At 42.1% G+C, this 23,966-nt stretch overlaps 1 protein-coding gene across 2 annotated transcripts in view; it reads left to right on the top strand.

Annotated features, from left to right (window-relative positions):
* LOC111162340 (exportin 6) overlaps positions 1–23,966 on the top strand; it is a 101,138-nt gene that overhangs the window by 13,499 nt on the left and 63,673 nt on the right. For both annotated transcript variants that reach the window (XM_022526704.1, XM_022526705.1), the window contains exons 2-4: positions 17,652–17,742; positions 21,366–21,478; positions 22,247–22,444. In XM_022526704.1, coding sequence (XP_022382412.1) covers positions 17,652–17,742; positions 21,366–21,478; positions 22,247–22,444 — 402 coding nt within the window. The remainder of the gene's footprint in view (positions 1–17,651; positions 17,743–21,365; positions 21,479–22,246; positions 22,445–23,966) is intronic.

The raw sequence follows: 23,966 nt of genomic DNA, 5'->3' as shown, positions 1-23,966 counted from the left end.
GCATTTTGTTGATATTTCTCCATTGTTTTCTGCCATTGAATGGTGTTGTGTAGAAAAGCATTGTTGGGGTGCCTGGGTGGCTCAGTGGGTTAAGCGTCTGCCTTTGGCTCAGGTCATGATCTCAGGGTCCTGGGATTGAGCCCTACATCAGGCTCCACAGGGAGCCTGCTTCCTCTTCTCTCTCTCTGCCTGCCTCTCTGCCTACTTGTGATCTCTGTCAAATAAATAAATAAAATCTTTAAAAAAAAAAAAAAAGAAAAGCATTGTTAGCCTAATTCATATAGTGCTGTCCCTTCACCCCAGTTAGAGATAGCTTGCCTTTTATATATGGTTGTTAGAAGAAATCTATGTTGCTGAAGTTCAGTAACTCAGTTAAGATATCTTTTAGTGTGGATTTTTTAAAAAAGATTTATTTATATTTTATTTTATTTTAAACTTTTTTTTTTTTAAAGATTTTATTTATTTACTTGACAGGGAGAGAGATCACAAGTAGGTAGAAAGGCAGGCAAAGGGAGGGGGAAAGCAGGCTTCCTGCTGAGCAGGGAGACTGATGTGGGGCTCGATCCCAGGACCCTGGGATCCTGACGTGAGCTGAAGGCAGATGCTTTACCATCTGAGCCACCCAGGAGCCCTAAAAGATTTATTTATATTTTAGAGAGTGTGAGCAGCGACAGAGGGAGAGGGAGAGAATCTCAAGCAGACACCACACTGAGTGCGGAGCTTGACTTGGGGCTTAATCCCATGATCACGAGATCATGACCTGAACTGAAATCAAGAGTTGGATGCCTAACCAACGGAGTCACCTGGGCACCCCGAGTGTGGATTCTTTTTTTGTCATTTTGTCCTAGAACTTGGTATGCCTGCCTTAAGGTAGTTAGCTAATTCCCTGATGTTGGCTCTTTTAGATTTCTAGTGTTTGCTGCTAATACTGTAGTAAACATGTTGAATATATCTTTATCTACTTTGTGAAATTGTAGGATAAATTTCTAGAAGAATTGTGGGACAAACAGTAAGTGTATTTAAAAATTCTGATAGATAGTGCTAGTCCTGTGAAAAGATAACCAGTTTCTATTCTCATTGATGCAGTAACTTCCTGTTTCCCTGCCTTCTGGCCGACCATTACCACTTTTTTTAACGTGGAGAGTGAAAATGGCACATCAGGCACATCATATGCAAGCCTTTCTTTACTTGTCAGTGAAGTGGAACATCTTTTGATTTTTTTATTGCCATATGTATTTTTCCCATGTCTGCTGACCATTCCTGGTCTTCTGATCTTTGTATGTTTTTCTTTTGGGTCAGCCAGCAATTTTTTTTTTTTAATATAATTTGGCTGAATTTTAGAATCCATAAAGTTATGTTTGGAATGGCTTGCACATTTGGTTGGTGAATCTTATGCTGCTGATTTTATTCAGAATAAGAATACTAACATTTCCTGTATACTAAAATTTGGACTTGACTAATGTGTTTGTTTTAGTGATGGGACTGTATAACCTTACCATTTTCTAAACTTTTTTTCTGATGATCCATGTGGTTAAGGCTTACATTCTTCCCCACTTGGCTTCGTGTTTGTCATAACATCCCATAAAAACAGGTTTAATTATAGGAAAGCGATTCCATTGCCAGAAAGCTGTGGAGCTCACCTTGGTGAAGTGATTTTTTTGGTAATCGTCTGTTAACTGGGTTTATGAACCAGAATGTTATTTTAGAATGCTAAAGGATATATGAAGTAATTTCATAAGGGAGTTTACCAGTCATGCATAGTGTGTCTCTGATTTTATTTTCTCCTGAAACTCCCCTCATGGCAGAGAGCGCCTCCACCTGGTTAAAGGAAGGTACCTGTCCTGGGATATAGGTCAGAGCATCTCTGTAAATCTGACATTTCTTGAAACTCTTGGGTTGTACCTTAAACATTTATTGTTTAAAAATCATTATACTTTCTTTCTCTCTTCCGTCCTCCCTACCTGCCCTCCCCAGTCTTCACAAGTGAATTAAAGACCCAGGCACATATGTTATCTTTGAGGAACACCAGGTGGCCTTCATCTCATTTTACTGTGGGGGTGACCGGTCCATGTTTCCAGACATTTGTGGACAGACCTACTTGGCTGAGAAGTGCTGAAAAATCCCATCCTGGTGTAATCTTAAAGGAGAGTTCTTTTTTTTTTTAAAGATTTTATTTATTTATCTGAAAGAGAGATCACAAGTAGGCAGAGAGACAGGCAGAGAGAAAGGAGGAAGCAGGCTCCCTGCTGGGCAGAGAGCCTGATGTGGGGCTGGATCCCAGGACCCTGGGATCATGACCTGAGCTGAAAGCAGAGGCTTTAACCCACTGAGCCACCCAGGCGCCCCATTAAAGGAGAGTGAGTTCTTATGAAGAGAAGATACTTGAAGGCTTTCAAAGACCTCAAACAAATATCAGAAAAGATTTTGAGAAAAAAAAAATACCCCTTTATACCTGGATAATGAACAGCTTGAAAGTGAAAGGGCTTTGAGTGGACCACTTTTATCTGCACATACTCCTTGACATTTACCCCTTGTGGTTTTGATGATTGCCAGTGACCTTCAAAGCCTTTGATAAATCATTTGTTATTTTAAAAAGTTATTTCTTGCAGTGTCTAGAACAAGTCACTTGGCTAGTGAGTGGGTCCAGTTGACCTCCTAGCTCAGTGCAACCTGGTGGTTTTTTTTTTTTTTTTTTTTTTTTTTTTTTTTTTTACCATTCTGGGTTGTGACTTGGGAGTTACAAGAGTCTTCATTACTTTATGGAAGATAATCCCCCAAAGAAATTGGAACTGGTGATACAAATGAAAAGATGAGGAAGTTAAGTTCTTAGTGAGGAAGTAGAAGTCCTGGATAAATTCAAGAGTAGAATGTTAAGTTTGGTGTCTTGGATTCACCATGCCCTAGGTGTAGAAGGAAAGGAAAGCAGTTCCTAATACTGGAGGAGTGCTGATCTACTGCAAATATTGCTGATGATGGAGGGAAAGTTGAAAAGACTTTATAACTTGTGAGGCTCCTGGGTGGCTCACTCAGTAGAGCGTCAGAGCCTGGTTTTGGCTCAGGTCATGATCTTGTGGTTGTGGGATTAAGCCCTGCATCGGGCTCTGTGCTCATGTGTAGTCTGCTTCAGGTTCTTTTTCCCTCCCTCTGTCCCTCCCCACTCATGTGCACACTCTTTCTCTCAAATGAGTATTTTAAAAAAAAGAAAAAGGAAAGACTTGTGGTAGGAAGTCTGTGCATGGCTCTGTGTGTGTGTGTGTGTTTTAAGATTTTGTTTATTAGAGAAAGAGCAAGAACAGTAGGGGAGAGGGAAATGTAGGAGAGGGAGAAGCAGACTCCCCACTGAGCAGGCAGCCCAGTGTGGGCCTGGATCCCAGGACTCTGAGATCATGACTTGAGCTGAAGGCAGACACTTAACCCACTGAGCCATCCAGGTGTCCCTATGTGTGTGATTTCTAATTTGGTAATTTTTTTTTTACCAAAATGGAAAGTTAGGAGGTGAAGGAAGCACTGTTGGTGAATTTGAGGGCTTTCTTGTAATAGCATTGCAAAATAATTGGGAAGAAATCTGCTTTACAGTTAATGTGAGGATGGAAAGGGTGAAGATAAGTTCTAGAATTTTTTTTTTTTAAGATTTTATTTATTTATTTGACAGACAGAGATCACAAGTAGGCAGAGAGGCAGGCAGAGAGAGAGGGAGAAGCAGGCTCCCTGCTGAGCGGAGAGCCCGATGTGGGGCTCCATCCCAGGACCCTGGGATCATGACCTGAGCTGAAGGCAGAGGCTTTAACCCACTGAGCCACCCAGGTGCCCCAAGTTCTAGAATTTTTTAACTTCTGGAATTTTGTAACTCTGGATGAGAAGGTACATGTCAGCAGATGATTACTGTGCTAGGGGAAAAGTGCAGAGATAGAGCCTTGTAAAGGGTACAACTATATTAAAAAAAAAAAAAAAGCCTGGCCAAATTAGAGAGCTGTATCAAGGAAGGCTTCCCAAAGGAGTTGACACCTGGGTTGGGTTTCAGAGCAGAAATAGGAAGTCACGAGGCAAGAATTTGGGGCTTGAGGTGGAGAAGCAGAAGGGCCACTTTAGGGCAGATGAAGCCACAGATGTGCATGGAAGAATGGTCAGTTCTTGAAGACAAAAGCTTTGAAGTGCTGCAGCGCAAGCTGTCTACCAGGCAGCCCCGATGATTTCTGTGAAGGCATCCATTCCAGAAAAGTCTTTTATTTAATTCATAACAAAAGGAGCCCTGTGCTTTTATCCAGCCCTGGAAATTATTCATCTATATTCCACATTCTGTTTTGAGAGAAAGAGTAGTGATCTTCCAAGGATTTATTTATTTAACTTAAACATCTTATTTTGAAGTACTTTTAGACCTGCAGAGGAGTTGCACAAATAGCACAGGGGGTTCCTGCATCCTCTTCTCCCATGGGAATTTAGTTTTAAAAAAAAGTAGTCAAGCCTTCCGAGACTTGTGACTAGTGAGTTAGCTGAGTTTCTGTGGCTACTTCGTTCTCCTACCGTTTAGTGACTGAAGTAGGTGCTGACGCTGTCACGGTCTTCTCTACCACCTCTTGATTTTGCATAGTTATTTTTTCCCCTTATGGGAAAAAGTATTTTGAACTCTGTAGGTTATTGTTAAAAGTACAAAACAGACAGGAGCTCACTGTCCTCTGATTCAACTTCTTGCATTTTGTTTCCTTCTAGTCTTTTTTCCTGTTTACTTTTTAAATGTGGCTGAGATCACACTGTAAATGCACTTTTTTCCTTCTGCTTTTTCCATGTAACATTATAATATAAGTGGTTTTCCAGATCATCAAATACTTCATAAATATTTACAGTGGCTGGGTAATACTGCATTGCATGGATTCTTGGGTAGTTGGGTTGTTCCATTTTTTTTGCCATTGTAAATAATAATGTGATTAATGTTTTCGCAAAGAGCTTTTTCTGTATTTCAGAAAATTGCCTTAGGCTTGGTTCCCAGAAGGACCCAAGGGTATGAAGATTTTTTAATAAAACTTTTATTTTAAAATAGTTTTAGATTTAGTATGAACATTTTTAAGGTACGTCATCAGATATTTTCTGGAAAGTTTATACCAGTTTATCCTTGCCACCAGCTGTAGATAATACACCCCTCAGCACCGGGTACTCTTAAGAAAATTGTTGCAAACTTAATAGGTTAAAAAAATGGCTTCATTGTTCCATAATATCTTTTTGGGGGTGGGGTAGGAAGAGTTATCACCAACTTAGATTTTATTTTTGTCTTTTTTTTTTTTTTTTTGCTATCTGCGTTCTCCCTGTTTTTGTCTCTTTATAGGATTTATAGGTCACACTTGTAGGTTTATTTTATGTTTACTTAACTATTTACTTAAGCATCCTTTATATTTAACTTTAATGTATTAGAAATGGGGCCTTAACATATTTTCTCCCCCACAGTGAAGGGTTTTTTGTGTGTGTGTATGGTAAAATAAACATGAAATTTACCATTTTCAAATGTACAGCTCAGTAACAGTAGAGAGTGTACATTCACAGCGGTGCGCCTGTGTCCTCATTGCTGGCTTGGCACACATTCGAGGCGTGGTCATCTGTACCCCAGGTGGGAGCAGTACTGGGGCGTGTTCTTCTGAGTGCTTTCTTCCCCTTCTCGTTCTTTCCTTCCCACAGGAAGGATGTAGCTCCTGATTTATTCATGAGGGTTGCATTGGGAAGAGCCCAAAACCACTGGCCGGTGTCTCCCAGGTGTGAGGTCTCTGTGTCAGAACTTTGCCTGGCTCTGTCCTTGGACTTCTCTCTCCTGCTTATCTTCAAAAGAAGCTGTCACCTGCCGTGTCCTGCCTTCCTATTGTTGCTAGGCCTGACTGGGCAGTTCAGGATGGGAAGGAGGAGGCATTGCAACTTGGCCAGTCGTGAAGAGGACATTGGACTTTGATCTGCACTTGGTTGCTTGTGACTATGTAGCAGCTGGCTAGAACCTGGAAGGGAGAAAGGAAGTGATTATCCTCCTTCAAAACCCAACAGTCTGAAACGGCCTGCCGTTTTTTGCCAAAGTGAAAGAAATGTTATTTTAACTGGTATGTAAAATGCCAGTGCTGTCTGGGAATAATTCAGGATGAAGGTGGCATGGGTTTTTACAAACTTGCCCTTAAACAGTTGCAGGTAGTAAGAGCAGCTGATGTGAAACCCTTTATGTATGAGCTGTAGCGTTGATCGGGGCTTAGGATCGGCAGCATGCATTTATCGTGCTCTGTCCGCTTCATACTCATTCATTCCCTGATTTCATGCTCTGCAAGGTAACGCCAGCTCACTCATCATTCTCATAGCCCTAGAACGCTGTGTCCTCCTTTAAGGGGTAGAGGAGCTGCTGCTGGGAGAGAGGGCTCTGGTGGCTGTGCTCAGGGCCTTCACTTCACCAGCAATAGCTGGTCGACTTTGGGCAGGATACTCTCTCTGAGCTTCGTTTTCCTTCTCTGAAAATGAGGTTGGACTTGCTGTTCTCTGGGGTTTGTGTTTCTCTCTTAAGATTCAGTGGTTCTGTTTTAGGATTTCTTGATAGCGTGCCTTGTGTTAACGTGCTCAGTATCTCTTGCGTTTAATTGACTAGGCGTGCAGATATAAATATTCATCCTCCTGGGAGAAGTACCTGGGAAAACGCAGCAGATGGAATTGTGAAGAGAGAGCCTGTTTGGGGCTCTATTACTCAGTTATGTTAGTCTCTTGCACAATAACTATTCTTACCATTTGCTTTTTCGGCTGTGTAATTAAAGCCTTCCACTGTAATCTAAATAAATAAGCATGTAACTTACATGTATTTGAGCTCCTAGTGGGACATGCTTGTTGCCCAGCCAGCAGATGCGAAATTTTTAATGCCCAGGCTATGTACTATCCTCTTTAGAAAACAGCGTGTGATAGTAAACCTGGCACCTGAGAGAACTGTCAGTCTCCTCTTGCCTGTTGGATCCTTGTTTCTCACTTTCCCTTTCCTCTTTACCCAGGCAGCTTGGAGCAGTGCGGAGCAAAGTCGGAGGTACCAATCTAACAGAAGTTTTTAAAAACTTTTTATTTTTTATTTTTACTTTTTTATTAACATGTACTGTATTATTTGTTTCAGGGGTACAGTTCTGTGATTCATCAGTCCTAATGCAATTCACAGCACTCACCATTGCACATACCCTCCCTAGTGTCCCATCAGCCTGCCACCCTATATCCTTCCTACCCCCCTCCCCTCCAGCAACCCTCAGTTTGTTTCCTGAGATTAAGAGTCTCTTATGGTTTGTCTCTCTTCTCTGGTTTGTCTTGTTTCTTTTTTCCCCTCCTTTCCCCTATGATCCTCTGCCTTGTTTCTCAAATTCCTTACATCAGTGAGATCATATGATTGTCTTTCTCTGATTGAGTTTTTTGCTTAGTGTAATACCCTCTAGTTCTATCCACGTCGTTGCAGATGGCAAGATTTCATTTTTTTTTATGGCTACATTTAAAAAACTTTTTATTTGGAAATAATTTCAAGCTGACAGAGATTGCAAGGAATGAATAGTACTGAGAACACTCTCATGCCCTTGACCCAGACTCTACTATGGCTAACGTTTTGCTCTGTTTGCCCTATTACTTATGCCTTTTCTATGTATGTATATATGCATATATATGCACGTGTAGTGGTTTTTTCCTGAACTGTTGGAGAGGAAGTCACCTCCGTCTTTGCCATTGACCCCGTGTAGTGTATTTTCTCACAGGGATGTTCTCTTACAAAGCCACAGTGCAGTTATCAACATCGGTTAATTCAGGACTTTGATCTGATCTATTGTCCATATCCAGTGTTGTCCTTTGGCCCAGTTCTGTCCTTCATATCATGTTTTCCCCTACACTCTAAGGCTAGCACAGGATCTAGCCTTAGAGTGTAGCATTTACTTGTCATGATGCTATAATCTTCTTTAGATTTGTTCTAAATTTTTGAAACTGGTGCTCCTGTCCAGCGGTTCTTCTTGTTTTTATGTATTGTCCCATGTAGTACATGGATAGGTTTTCCCAGCATCAAACATACTGTCCTCCGTGTACAAGATGTTTCCTCTCATTAGTCCCTTGGAGGGGGTGAAAAAGTTGCTTCGATTTTATCACCACCACAGGGGGACCAGTTGGATCTTCTGGCCCAGATGCCTGGCAGTTATCCTGTTTCTACCTCCTAGTCCCCAGAAGTAGACCCCTTTTGTTCATGGAAGAGTCTGACCCAAACCCAAGAAATACTTGGAGGTTTTTTTTTTTTGGCCATTGGTCAGCTTGATGCAGAAAAGTGCCTTTTAATGGCTAGAATTCTGTTCAGATGTGGCTAAAGTCCGTGTTTTAATCAGATATTGATCTGATTATAAAGCATCAGTAACTGTGTGACGCTACTGTACAAAGTTATATCTGTGGTTACTCCCAAAGGGCACATATTTTCAGGGTTACGCTGTAGGCAAGACAGTGCGCAGCCCTTGTGAGGCAAATGCCTAACTTCAGTAGTTAGTTCCAGACATCCATTCTCGGACTCATGGTAACTGCATCGCCCCGGACTTGCTTTCCCAGAACATGGAGTGTCTCCCTTTCTTTCCTGCAGTAGAAAACATTTTTTTCCTGTAACTCCTGTACATAATTTTTGGAATTAATTACTTCCCTGTACATCTGAAGCCCTAGATGACCCCTCTGTTTAGCCTTGCCTCTTTCTCTACTTCTCTATCACAGACTGACTAAGGGACACCTGGACAACGGGCGTGGCTTGACAGAGTCTTGTGTGAGCAAGGCACTCGGCTCACCCGGTTTTAGGGCCTGCCCTTCTGAGTGCTGGACTTCCAAGGTCTAATTGGTTTCGACACAGTTTGTTTTTAGAGAGGTTAAATGAGATTTCTACTTAATCACAATGTGTGGTTTCTTTCTTTCTTTCTTTTTTTTTTAAAGTTAGTATCTGCCCTTTCAGACACACAGAGCAGAGACAGGAAAGTGGGAAAAGACCGGTGAACGTTGCCCTTCTGGCTGGGGCTTCCTCTTCAGGCTTTCCTGTCTTAGCATTCTGAGCCGGGTGACATCAGAGGGGCCAGATAGATGTCACACTGATTCCCATCATGCCTTCTTTTAAGCTTTGTATTCCATCTCATGTTCGTAGGCAGGCCAGAGGGCCGGAGGGACTTCTTTGCTCATCTGTTTTCTTTGCCGTGAAGAGAGTAGGGGAGAAAGAGTGGAGAGTTTGAACACCCACAATAATCCTCTTAGGTTCCCGGAAGTTTATATGAGATTGAATGTCTCTGCCAATGGCATCTGTCGTGACACATCAGGCATGCTTCGCGCACTTCGCAGCCTTGCTCAGCGGCTAGTACAGCATCTCTTTTCTCAGGTACCTTCTTTATACACAGGCAGGTGGAGTAGTAACATTGTTCTGGATATGCCGCGGGAATGTTGAATGGGGCTCTGGGATGCTAGTCCTCGTGTTTTTAGGTTTGCTGTCAAGGAGGCTGTGAACCTAAATATAGGAGGCTCATCTGATTCGCCTCTGGGATATGTGAGATGTGGCTCCTGGAAAAGGTGCCAAAAAGCTTGATAAAAGCTTCTTTGAAAAAGAGTCATTTTTTTCCCCCAGCATCGATTTTGTAAAAAGGTTATGCTTTATTTATTACTTTTTACTTCTTTAAAGTAGGCTCCATGCCCAGCATAGAGCCCAGCAATGTGAGGCTTAGACACAGGACCCTGAGATCAAGACCTGAGCTGAAATCAAGAGTCAGATGCTTAACTGACTGAGCCCCCCAGGCGCCCCAAAGGTTATGCGTTAGAGGGGGTGTTATAGAGGCAATTAGATAAAACACAACAAATTTAAGCCAGGGTTTGAGAAACCTGTCGCATAGGTGCCGTAAGGGACCATTTAATCACCTTCAGTCTCAGTGTTTTTTTTGTTTGTTTGTTTTGTTTTTTAAGATTTTATTTATTTGACAGACAGAGATCACAAGTAGGCAGAGAGGCAGGCAGAGGGGGGGCGGGGAAGCAGGCTCCCCGCCGAGCAGAGAGCCCGATGCGGGGCTCGATCCCAGGACCCTGAGATCATGACCTGAGCCGAAGGCAGAGGCTTTAACCCACTGAGCCACCCAGGTGCCCCAGTCTCAGTGTTTTTTAAGATATATTGTTAGCAGCCTCCTGTTTGTTTGTTTGTTTTAATGTTTATTGCGTGCTTGTGAGCAAAGGTCACTGTGTCAGAGGCCCTAAAGGGGGAAATTTAAATAGTCACATGTATCTTAAATCTGGAGAGATCACCAGTAATCCTGAGAAACTGAAAGTGATACTGTCTTCTTGTTCCGTTTTCTCTCCTGAATTCGGTCTAAAATGTCTGAGCAGCAGTCCATGCTGAATGTGGTAGAAAGTACAGATGTGTTAGGCAGAGTCTCTTTCCAGGCACTTCATGTTCTGGTTAAGGAGAGAGGCCCAGTACTGATGAAGTGTTAACTTACAGATGGGGCTTTTGGCCCTTTCTTTATTCCTGGCACTGTGTTCACTGTGTGCTTTATACAGTTTACTTAATCCCTAGAATGATCCCATGTGTTGGGTTCTCTTATCCCCAGTTGGGCACAAAAGGAAAAAAAAGGAAAAAAGTCCTGACAGATTAAATAACTAGGCCGAGGTTGAGGTGCATTTGGAAAACCAAAACCAAGGAGCCCAAGCCCAGAGCCTGTGCTATTCCGTCACGGCATGTGGAACTGACCAGAGAGCAGGGCCACGGGCAAAACTGCAGTACTGGTTACATGACAGAGACTCAGGATACAAAGAAGGAAGCCATGCCGTAAACTTCTATTCTGTGAAAAATTTCATGATGGTAGAACTGTGAATTGCAGACCCAGCAGCAAATGCAGGATGGGAATCGACATTTGCTTAGGAGACCATGAGTGTTCAGACTGGAGTGTTGGCTGCTTGTGATGAGTGATGGTGAATCAGGCATGCTTTCCTTCTCCATTCATCCTAGTAAACTTCTCTGCATTGTTTAAAACACAAGATACATTATCTCCTCTGCCCCTCAGACAGAGTTAATTCCCTTTGGGCTCCTGAACCTAGCCATACCTCTGTCACTGCTAGATGATGTAAACCATTGTATTCTCCTTTTTTGTATAGGCTCTCCCCGTCTCTCCCCAGGCTTCCTCCAGTTCCTTGAAGTCAGGGACGGTCTTACCTTTATATCTCTGGGGCTTAACACAGAGTCAGTTAGTGAGCATTGAGCTGATTTGTCGAATGAATGGCTGTCTAGATTCAAAGGCTCTTTAAAGCTAGATTTACAATAATTGGGGACAAAGAATCAGTGCTGAGAAGAATTTATCTGGTGTGAAGCACAGATTGGATTGGAATTGGGGAAGCTGACATCAAGGCGACCAAGCTAAGAGAAATTACAGTAACCCTGACAGGAGGGGATTAGGGCCTGGGAGAAGTTGTGGTGAGGGAAAAGGTGCAAATCTAAAAGACAGTGGAAAGCAGGAACCAGCCAGCCGGATGACCTTAGTTGCGGGCATAGATGATATAAGAAAGAGTCAAAAAGTTTTTCAGATTACGTGATCCTTCCCCTTTCAGGTTTTCCTTATAATTTATTAGGTGATTACTGGTGTTGGTTGACTTCGTTGCTCCTTAATAAATGAGTCTAGTAGTAGTAGATCCTGTCTCTGAGCTGCTGAACTGTGAGCAGTGGTATAAAAGGAGCAGATGCAGTCAGAGCAGGCACAGCTGAAAGCTCCTCCACTTCCCAGATTTTAACTCTTTCTGGAACAAAAAACTTTGGTTTATTTTAGATATTCACATAGCTCTCTGAGAGTATCTTCTGACCCAGGTTTATTTTCAGTTCCTGCCCCAGGGTTTTAATTTGCTGCTGCGGTAAGCCAGGGAACTCTTGGGGAAGCACACACAGGTTTTCGGGATTGTTATCCTTTGTGTTTCGCCCTCAACAGCTCTGAAAACAAATAGGTGAGGCCTCCCACTCACATGTGACCTGCAGGCCCCCAGTTGCTCTCAGTAGTTGTGTTAGTAGAAGAAAAAACACACCTTCTAAATTCGGCATCTGAAAATACCAACCTGAACGCTGAAAATAAGTATGACATTAGTTTTTTATTTTTATTTATTTATTTTTAAAGATTTTTATTTATTTATTTGACAGAGATCACAAGTAGGCAGAGAGGCAGGCAGAGAGAGAGGGAGGAAGGAGGCTCCCCGCTGAGCAGAGGGCCCGACGCGGGGCTCGATCCCAGGACCCTGAGATCATGACCTGAGCCAAAGACAGAGGCTTTAACTCACTGAGCCACCCAGGTGCCCCGACATTGATTTTTTAAATGGTGCGTGTGTATTTACAGGGAAGTAATGTAAAGATCATGCTTGTGTACCTAACACTGAGATCAAGGAGACAGAATGGTACTAGCATCTCGGAATCCCTTTTCCCCAAAGGTGACCACTATTGTGATTATAACGCACCACAGGTGCATCGTGCTTTTAAAATTAGCATGCAGTGGATAATGAAGGATGTGTTTTGGCTTTTTCCTCAACGTTGTGTTTGTGGGGTTCGTCCATGTTGTAGCACGTAGCAATATTTATCCATTCTTGTTGTCCTAAATGTTCTTCTGGTGAATAAACTACTTATTTATCCATTCCACTGGTGATGGTCATTTGGGTTCTTTTGATTTTTTTGGATATTATGAGTAATGGTGCCGTGGACATTTGTGTACCTTGTTTTTGATGTATTTGTACAGATTTCTGCTGTGGGTTATCAAGGAGTAGAATTGCAGGATCATAAAGTATGCATGTGTTCAGCTGCCATTGGTTTTCTTTTTTAAAATTATTTATTCTAAATTCCAGTGTACTTAGCATATGGTATTATATTGGTTTCAGGTTTACAATATAGTGATTCAACACTTCATACGTCACCCTGTGCTCATGACAGGTGCACTCCTTAATCCCCATCTCCTGTTTTACCCATCCCCTCATCCACTTCCCTTCTGGTAACCATGATTGTTCTCTGTAATTAAAGGTCTGTTTCTTGGTTTGTCTCTTTTTTTCCCTTTGCTCATTTTTATTTGTTTCTTAATTCCACATATGAGTGAAATCATATGGTATTTGTCTTTCTCTCACCAAGTTATGTCACTTAGCATTCTACTCTCTAGCTCTATCCATGTCATTGCAAATGGCAAGATTCCATTCTTTTTTTATGGCTGAATAATACTCCATTGTGTATATCTACCACATCTTCTTTATCCATTCATCTTTCGATGGATGCTTGGGCTGTTTCCATAATTTGGCTATTGTAAATAATGCTGCTGTAAACATAGGTGTGCATGTATTCCTTTGAATTAGTGTTTTTATATGGGTTAATGCCCAGTAGTGTGATTACTGGAGATAGGGTAGCTCTATTTTTAACTTTTTGAGGAACCTCCATACTGTTTTCCAAAGTGACTGCACCAGTTTGCATTCTGACCCAGCAGTGAATGAGGGTTCCTTTTTCTCTACATCCTCACCAACACGTGTTGTTCTTGTCTTGTTGGTTTTAGCCATTCTGACAGGGGTGAGGTGGTATCTCATTGTAGTTTTGATTTGCATTTCTCTGATGATGAGTGATGATGAGCATCTTTTCATGCGTCCTCTGGATGCCTTTGGAGAAATGACTGTTCCTGTCTTCTGCCCATTTTTTAATTGCATTGTTTGCTTTTTGGGTGTCGAGTTGTATCAGTTCTTTATATGTTGTGGACACTAACCCTCTATCAGATATGTCATTTGCAAATATCTTCTGTTCAGCCAAATGGTTTTCTGAAGTGGTTATCCCAGTGCACACTCCTACCAGCTGCACTCTATGCATGTGCCCGCTGTTCAACATCCTTACCAACACTTGTTATTGTTCTTTAAATTTAGCCATTTTGGTGAATGGGTAACACTGTTGTGTTTTTAATTTGCATTTTCCTGACAGCTGACGAGGTTCTGTATAGGCTTTTGAATACCTTCTTATGATGAACTATTTGCCTGTCCAAAAAAAATGAGTCATTTGTTTTTCGTCTAAGTCCTCTGTTAGTTATTTATGTTGGAAATCTCTTTCCCTGCTTTGTGGGTTTCTTTTGAACTCTCTTCATTGTGCCATTTGATGAATGTTCTGATTGATTAATCCTTTCCTTTCCTTTATGTTTAGTGCATTTATGTGTCTTATTTAAGAAGTTTTTCCCTACCCCAACGTCATGAAGATGTTCTATATTATTTTCTAGAAGCTTTATTATTTTATCTCTCACATTTTATACCTGTAATCCAACTGGAATTTTTTTCATGTGAATATATCTTACTTGGTTTTAATTTAATCTTCTCTTTCCTTTGTTCTTCAAGATGTGGATCTCCTATCCCAAACACAAGCTGGGAAGCATTCGGGTGTATTTGAACCCTGAATGTGCTTCATAAATTAGTGCAGTGCTTGAATAGTCTTTGGGAATTGGAACCTTCACTTCCTACCACATCATGGCACTTGGTTTTTGTTTTATGTTTTTGTCCCTTTATTGCTAGGAAGGGTAGTCTGCTGGAATATTACCACTTCCTTACTTGCTTTTAATTCTTAAACCCACAGCAATCTGGATTTTGGCTTCGCCACCTGGCAAAGGTTCCAGTAGCTTTCTTGCCAGTTGGGGTAACTTTTCCAATACCCTGTGGCCATTTGCAGGTTTTGAGCCTATCTTTTAGGTTTTAACATCTCTTTCTAATTGTATGATGTTGGCAAGGCTTCTTCAGCCTTCTTTTTGTCTCCTGTAAACTTACATAGTTTAATTTTTAAAATCCAGTTGGAAAAGCCTCACTAGATATGTTTGGACAAAGCCTGTAAAGCCCGAGGACATGAATCTCCAGTTTCAAAGTAGGCCTGACCACTTCTCTCTCTCTCTTTCTCTTTTTGTTTTTGTGTTTTGGTCTGTTTTCATTTGGTATTTAAGACCAAATACAAATGATAGCAGCCATAACTGAATTAGATAGTTCTTCAGAGTTTACATAGCAGCTTTACACGGGTCACTGTGAGGTAGGTATTAGTACTTACTACAGTATAGGGGTGATTGAAAATGTGAGCAGCCTGCTGTTTGTTCTTGTTTGGGAAATACCTGGTGATACTACTGGGTTAGGTTTTAGAGTTTCTGTTTTCATGTGACCATCATTTGGTGGAGGGCATCCAGTCTGATCCTTCTGGATGTTTAAATCTTTTCTGCTTTTCTACTGGAATGCTTCTTGGGTTTGAGCTGGGGAGGGGTGGATGGGACTGGGAATGGAGTTAGAATTGCATTTTTTGGAGAGATTGTCCCGAACTTGCCCCAGTAGCATTTAATACGTGGCTGGGAATTAGCGAGTTCACAAACTTCTGCCTCAAGAACCAGTACAAAATAGACCTTGATGGTTGAGTGCCTGAATGTGGTGAGCTCAGGTGTTTACTAGGCTTAGCTTTGAAATGTTTCACTACAAGAAAAAGTTGTGGAGCAGGTGGGATTTGAAAATGTCTTGAGTTTTCAGGGACCCATTTTGGCTCCAGAAGACCAACTGATTTATTTTAACTAAATAACTGACTTAGGTTCAACAGATATCTCTTAATTTATGTTAATTTTAATTTTAATTTTTTGCCAGTAAGTTGCTTGTGAGATTTTCCTTTGATTCTTTCAGATCTTTCCAGAAACTTTTTTTAAAAAAGCAAATCCTTTTTTCAAATGAAATGGGTATCCCAGGTCGATTTATGAAACAGACCAAGGCACTCTTTTACTTACAGCAGTTCATTTTAGGAATTTGAGTTTTCAGCATTTACTGAGGAAAGCAGGGACAGTGAGGATGTTTTGATCAACACAAAAACTTGAAACAGGTGAAAAAGATTTCAGGCTTCTTTTAGCCTGACACTTCAGTTATTTCACCACTTGAAAAAAATGTGTAGGTATTTTTTTTTTTTTTTTTTTTTTTAAGCAGGCTCCAAGCCCAATATGGGACTTGAACTCATGACCCCGAGATCAAGAAGTCATGTGCTGTACCGGCTGAACCAGCCAGGTGCCCCAAAATGTGTAATTCAGATTAACCTGTGATCCAAGGATATTATTCAGTTGAGCTGATACATTGGTTTAAAAAAAGAGTAAGATTCGAGGGCTAATCTTTTTTTTTTTTTTTTTTAAGATTTTATTTATTTATTTGACAAAGATCACAAGTAGGCAGAGAGGCAGGAAGAGAGAGAGGGGGAAGCAGGCTCCCCGCTGAGCAGAAAGCCGGATGTGGGGCTTGATCCCAGGACCCTGAGATCATGACCTGAGCTGAAGGCAGAGGATTTAACCCACTGAGCCACCCAGGTTCAAGGGCTAATCTTGATCATAAATACAAAATTTAGAAAACTTGGAAGAGCTAAAACTATTACAGTAATTCATCACTCAGCATGTCATTGCGAGTTGTCATGGCACAGCCGTTTGTATGTGACCGCAGCATGGGAGGGACAGCCATGCCTGGTACTGTTTGAATGTGGTCCCCTTGTGTTCTGTGGTGTGCGTGTTCTGTCTGTTGATGTCTGGGCTAGTGCAAGCCTGACCCGCCTCTGGAATTAGTACCAGTCCTAAGAGCTGATTTACCCACAGAGGTGGCCCAGTTCCTCAGTGTCTTCAAAAGTCAGTTACCAAGTAGAGGCCTCCGGTAATATTATGGTTTGATACATATATTTGAGTGTGGACACGTTTTAAAATACAGTTTTCATAGTCTGCTCTCACTGTGGGGTCAGGGGAAGCAATGGAGAGGGTGTGGAGAAGGGAGGAGGGGGAAGGTGGGGAGACTGCAATTAAGAGATAATTAAGAAATCAGAACCACCCTTGGCTCTTGATCATCTCTGGGTAGATAATGCCAGTGAGAATTCAGAAATGGTATAGGAGTGCTCACCTTTCCGCAGATGGGTGAGTGGAGTGTTGACTCCACCTCTCTGCTTCAGAGGACGTCACCTACGTGAGTGGGAGAAGAGTAAGTGGGTTCGGGGCTCCACGTGGAGGAGGGAGAGGATGGGCATCGGGGTCGAGAGCCCCTGCTCTCCACCTCCGCCCGAGCGGCTCTGCTGAGAGTCCATGGTTGGGACACGCTCATTTTGAGTTCCTACTCAGCTTGCCTCTTAGCTGTCCTACCCTTAGTCTCTGGTGGCTGCTCATTTGAAATTGAGACTTGTCAGAACATGTGACCCCGGAAGCACCTTCAGAACCCCCACGGATCCGTGCAGCAGCTTGACTACAGTTCTTCTCAGTCCAAATATGGCCAGTTATTTAGACGTGGGGAAAATGCACCATCGACAGGCAGTCTCTAGGGAGCCCTAACCTCCTCCCTTAGTCTCTTCACTCCGTCTGTTCAGTCAGGGCTGGGGGCTGTTAATTTGCTTTTAATATATTTCTGGAACGATATTTTGAGTTATTTGTTCCCTTTTTCCTTAGCATAAATAATTGAAAATTGATTGTACAGTAGCATGAATTTATAGGGTATACTCAAAATTTGGGTTTTGAGCCAGCTGGGAAACTCCCTTCAGTTTTTCTGAATCCCATGCATTTGAAGAATGTTGAGCCAAGATGTTTGAGGAAGTAAATTTACGAATGTGACCTGGAGGGAAGCGAGGAGAGTAGGAGATAGAGTTACTGATCTTTTTCTTTTCTTTCAAATTCCTTTGTTAGGCATCTGAAGAAGCCTCCCTCAGGGCATTGGAAAGTCTGATGACAGAATTTTTCCACGATTGTACAACCAATGAAAGAAAACGTGAGATAGGTAAGTGAAGTGTTGAGTCGACAAGAGTCACTTGAGAGGAAAAGGCCTAGTGAGGAGGAAGGAGTTTGCGGCCTGCACTGGTCAAGCCTGCTTGTTTCCCCTGGAATTCTTGCTCTTTTTGCTCTCATTTTGCTGTTCGGTGGCATCTGCAAATCTAGCTGTGCAAGGGCTGTGGTCCACGGGGCCCATTGTCATCCACAGTGATGGCTTTTCTTCCCTTTGGCCAAGTGTGGAAAACCCCTCCCACTGCTTTGTTCTTAGTTTCAGCAATGTTGAACTTATATAAAAGAAGCCTGTGACTATTAATTTAAAACAAACAAAAAACAACCTCAAGAAGGTGTCAGAATGACATGATTTCGGTGTATGGAAGTCTCATCCAGACCTTACCTAGTGCCCACAGATCCTTTAACTGGTATTTCCTTTGGGGGCTTCTTGCATCTTTTTCCTTATCTCTGCCATTGTCTCTTCCGTTCTGCAGGTTTTGATGAATAAAGGCTTCAAACAGCACAGAGATGTAGGTACAGTTATCTTAGGTCTTCTGGGAACCTTAGTGCTTTGTAGAATTTCCTTTTGAATTTCATATTCATTTACGTGAACAATATTCGTTAAAGCATACTGTAAACTACAGTGTGTATTCAAGAGTCCGATCTCTGCCTCAGAGACATGTTGCACTGTATTCCTGGAGTAATCTTTTTTCCCCCTCTGAGTCCACACTTAACCCCTGAACTTCAAAACAAGAAATGTTTCTTCTCTATCCCATCCTAAAGGCTTTTCCCCTCAGATGTCTGACTGCTCTGTATGGACCTCATGTTCATTGCCTCTGGAGAGGGCTTTTTCTGTCTCTAGGACTCTTTGGTCCAGAGTTTGACTGGAGTCTGGGTTTCCAGGTGGCCAGACCTTGTCCTGTAGTCCATTTTCTCTTGCATTCTTCAAACACATCAGCTCCTGTTAGCTGTAAATTTCTTACTCCTTTTTTTTTTTTTTTTTTAAACTTTTAAACTTGGTCATTTCTTTTAGGCCTGTCCTATGCATGCCTGTCTTTTCTGAGGGAGTATACTGTAGAGAACTAGAATATTTGTAAACAGAGGGATGCTGACGGAAGCTGAACCCAATAGATAATCAGGCATTTGGCCTAGAATATCCACTCTGCTTGCTTCCCTAGACTGACTCAGTACTCAGTTGGGCTGACCCTACTGCCTCCAGAGTCATCTGTCTTCTCGCTAGTTTTATGCTACCAGAGTACCTTATACTTACAGTAAAAATACCACTGGTGATTTTTACCAAAGCGGGTGAAGGATCTGCCCCTTACATCAGTCTACTATATCCTAACACTAATATCTTAGAAGTCCTATTTTTAGCTTATTGAAATGCTTTTGGTTTTTCTCTTAATTTTTTGGTTTGCAAAGCAGCTATTGCTCACTTTCAGTGTTCCTGAATTAAAAGTGGAACCTCTGAACTAAAATCGTATTCTAATCTGATTTAAAATAGCATTAAATAACCAGATAGTACAGATGTCTAATTTAAATGCAGGCTAACGGGGATCCCTGGGTGCTTGGCTCTATATGGTGGGTGTGTCTCAGTTCAGTTCTCTTTGTATCTAGTCTTTGGGGCTTTGTCTGAGTGTGTGGGCTGGAACCACTGGCTTCTTTTTTGATATCTTGGGTAAACTGAAGGCTTTCTCGTGGCGAGGTGGGAGAAAGGAAGGAGGCCTTTTATTACAGGGACTCTATCCACCCTCCACCAAAGGCATGTTGTTAGTGCTCTAGAGATACAGCTGTTTGCAGGGAAACTCGGGGGACAGTCCGGTCGTTTTCACAGTGGAGGAAGCCGGAGCCTCAAAGAGGAGCAGTGATCACCTGGAATGAGACTCTGAACGAGCAGCAAAGTCTCTAGCCCAGAGTTCTGGCCAGAATCATTCTCTCTGGTTCGACTCCTGCTCTGGGAGTCTTACAGACTTTTACTTAGTTGAAAGAGTAGGCCATCAGCTTTCTTGTGTGGGATTTTTCAGTGAGGCTGTAGAGTACTAGCAGGGCAGTGATTTTAGGATTAGAATGGGCTGCTGTACTTCCTGCTTTTCCTAGAATCTGTTGGGGTTGTTGACGAGGTTTTTTTTTGTTTGTTTGTTTGTTTTTGTAAGATTTTATTTATTTGACAGAGATCACAAGTAGGCAGAGAAGCAGGCAGAGAGAGAGGAGGAAACAGGCTCCACTCTGAGCAGAGAGCCCGATGTGGGGCTCGATCCCAGGACCCTGAGATCATGACCTTAGCTGAAGGCAGAGGCTTTAACCCACTGAGCCACCCAGGCGCCCCGGGGTTGTTGATGTTTTATCTTTTTACTCTTTTACAAAGATTTTTTTTTTTAATTTTTAAATTAATTACTTTTTTATCCTCTTAAATTTATGTTTATTTTGATTTTTAAAATTTTTACCCCTTTTGTGTTGTATTCCATGACCAGAGCAGCAGGTCAAGGTGACTAAGCGGTAGTGTGTCCAGAGACATGGTGACAGATTCTTAGCGCTTGCTATCTTGGGGTTCTGGCTGTTGCTGCCAGCCGTTTGAGGAGGAGGAAATCATTTCTAACTGATTGGATGTGGACTGGGCTGCTTCTGGCAGCTTCCAAGCCCATGATTGCTACTGTGATTTACAGACTGTTTTTGGTGTGGTATTTTAAAATAAAACCAAATGAAGACCAAATAAAGAGAATTACCCATCTTTAATTCTCTTGCATTTTCCTTGCCCTATACTAATAAGGTTATCCTTAATATTTTCTTGTCCTGCTTCCCTAGCTATCATTTTATGTTTGTGTGAACAGTGTGAGTCCTAAAGAATATATGGCCGGTACTCCAGAGGAAACAAGTTAATAATTAGCCATCATTCATAAGGTGAAATGATTTTTTTTTTTTTTTTGAAGTGGTATTTTATAACTGACCATACTTAGGTTAAGTAAGAACTTTTTTTTTTTTGAGGAGGTAGGGGCAGAGGGCGAGGGAGAGGCAGAACCTTAAACAGACTCCACTCCGAGTGCAGAGCCTGACATGGAGTTCCATCTCACAACCCTGAGATCATGACCTGAGCCAGAATCAAGAGCTGGATGCTTAACTGCCTCAGCCACCCAGGCGCCCCAGGTTAAGTAAGAACTTTAACAGTGAAAGTTTCTCTGCCTAAACAAGTACCCATAGGGTATTAGACTGTAGATGGCCAAACACACTATCCACGCTCGTGGTCACGTTAGAGTCAGAAAAATGTACAGTCTGTCCTTTCTACCTCGAATACATGGCTGGATTTTTCTAGTGTTTTGGGGTCAGTCACATGATATGGAGAAATATGTGTTTAAAAACTAATGAGACAGGGGCGCCTGGGTGGCTCAGTGGGTTAAAGCCTCTGCCTTTGGCTCAGGTCATGATCCCAGGGTCCTGGGATTGAGCCCCACATCAGGCTCTCTGCTCAGCAGGGAGCCTACTTCCTCCTCTCTCTCTGCCTGTCTCTCTGCTTGCTTGTGATCTCTGTCTGTCAAATAAATAAATAAAATCCTAAAAAAAAAAAAAAACCTGATGAGACACCTTAGCCTTGTGTTGATTTCATGTCCCTCATAGCCTTCTTTTGTTGCTATTTAACTTTTCTAGAGGAGCTTCTCGATAACTTTGCCCAGCAAATAGGAGCTTGGAGACTCTGCCTTTATTTCCTCTCCAGCACCAGGAATGACTATGTCATGATGTATAGTTTAACGGTGTTTGAGGTAAGTTGTCAAACAACTTTCTGCTGTTTGGAAAAGTATTTTGTGGTCACAGTGCCAGGTTGTTGACATTGGACTTCAGCTTCAGTGTGCAGATGGCTGGGAAAGAATGGTAGCTCAGCACAGGGGCTTCCTCCCACACACGGTCTCTGTCAGGATATCTACTGTCCTGGGGCACCTTTCCATCTTCCAACCCAGAAAGGTGAGATGGGGCTGGGTTGGTAGGTAGGTTGTTTGTGTTAATATGCAACTTTTCCTTCCATGTTGTCATTTAAAAGAGAAAGATAATGAAAGAAAAACACTTTGGGAGGAGAGATGGTACCCATAATACCATTATCCCAACCACCAACATTTTCATTTATTTCAACTGTCTTCTAGATTTTGTCTTTCTGTGCCCATTTTAAAAAACCTAGTTATAATCATATAGCTCGTAACACTAAGTGGTTATACCATTATTCACCAAGCCATTCTCCTATTTTGAATATTACACTTGTTTTTGTCATTTTTGGTGGCCATTAGAGACAATGTATAATAGAAAGTTTTGCATGTGGAGCTCTTTGTTTCTGTGAAATTATTTAGCACATCTTTCCAGGAATGAGAGTGTTGTATTACAGGGTTTAAATGTTCCTGGTACTCTTATTGCCAGTTTGCCCTAAACCTTTGTTTAAAAGCAGGGTTTTTTGTTTGAGATGATGTAGCTAACCATTGGATGAAAACCAGCTACTTTTGTGTAGAGATGGTTAACTTCAAAGATGTGTATTTGTGTTTCAGAATCTGATCAATAAAATGTGGCTTGGGGTCCCATCTCAAGATAAGATGGAAATCCGTAGCTGCCTGCCCAAACTCCTTTTGGCTCACCACAAAACCTTACCTTACTTTATCCGGAACAAGCTCTGCAAAGTTATTGTTGATATTGGCCGTCAAGATTGGCCCATGTTCTACCATGACTTTTTTACGAACATTTTACAGGTAAGGATATACCTAAGGAAACCTCATCTCATAAACTGTTTGATTGTAGAAGTGGTTATTTCCTTCTCTTGAAGATGAGTTTTAAGATCAGCATTTTGGAACCATAGTAGAGAGTTCATTGTAGGATACATGAACTCATTCGCTTAACTTTGCATTCTTGAGACATGTTGTACCTTTGTGCAGTGGCAAAAGAGGGGGGAGAACCCAATCCCTTTGTTAACTTCTTGTGAGATTTTATTCAGCAAAATTTGAAAACCTGTTAGGTACTGCTCCAGGTGTGGGGGTACAGGGGTGAGCAATAGTTTTAATTTGGTGGGGGGACTAGCTGTGCAAACAGTAATTATCCAGCACTGTGGCTAATTATGGTGTGGAGGTGTGTGTGGAGTGCAGTGACGGCAGAGCATTCAGCCTTTAGGAACTGACGTGTTTTCAGCATTGTTGGGTGAGGTGTGAGGCGGTGGGGTGCTGGAGTAAGTGGCCAGGTTGATGGGCCGGGGCCCGGCCAGGAAGGGCCTTGATTTTGCAGGGGCCTTCAGTTTGTAATTCATAGTCCTTCCTTGGGAGCTCATGAAAGGTGTGTAGAGGGGAGAACACACAGCCACATTTTTGTGCTGAAAAGACAGCTCTGGAACAGTAGGAGTCTAGATTGCAGAGGGGCAAGGCTAGTGCCCTGAGTGTGAGTGAGATAGGGAGGACCTGGCCCTGAGGCCTTTCTGGAGGGTGGAGATGGGGCACTTAGGAGACCCAGTCAAGAGGCTTTGGTCAGTGCCGGGTGGTAGGGGTGAGGGAAGGGGGGTTTCTGGCTCTGGTAGCCGATTTTCCAGGCCAGGGGTGAAGGGAGAGGAAATGGAGTTGGGTAGAAGACGGGGAGTTCAGTTTGGCAGAAAACGCATTCATGGTTTGTGTGTTCTTTGGATATCTAGTGAGACTTTGAGAACTGTAGATCTGGGGCTCAGGAAAGAGGTCTGGCCACAGGTCAGGATTTGGAAGTCATCAGAGTAAGGGTGGGACCTAAAAGCCAGGCAGAAGATGCTGTTGTTCATTTGAATCCTGACTGATGTTGGAAACAGTTTCATGTTATTGAGATAGTTGTGGGTATGCAGGAAATGGGTATTATGTACAGTTTATAGGAATAAAAGTCTCTGAAAATCAGTGTCTCAGTGACTATAGATAGGTTCAGGACATTTTCTAACATTCTGACTGCTCTCTCTGCAAGGCATCTGAATGATGGGATAGCTAAGAAAAAAATATAGTATCCTTATTCCTTCTCTCAGATTGCCTCAAAGTGGCACAAAAATTCTTCATTCAAAAAAAATTTGTTTTGGTTCTGTATAGTGATCCGTTTATCTGGAGATTTTTTTGGGTTGATACTGCAAAGGAGATTCGTTGATTCAGTAAGGTATTTGTTGAATACCAGCCATGTGCTAGATATCTGGTGGGGATAAAGTAATGAAACAAAAACAGTGTCCCTGCCTTCGTGGAACTTATACCCAGTGGGCAGACATCCATAAACAATAAATAA

This window comes from Enhydra lutris, unplaced genomic scaffold (genome assembly GCF_002288905.1).
Source record: "Enhydra lutris kenyoni isolate GAN:26980312 unplaced genomic scaffold, ASM228890v2 scaffoldscaffold90, whole genome shotgun sequence".
Taxonomy (NCBI): Eukaryota; Metazoa; Chordata; class Mammalia; order Carnivora; family Mustelidae; genus Enhydra; species Enhydra lutris.
This window is presented reverse-complemented; position numbering and strand designations above follow the sequence as displayed.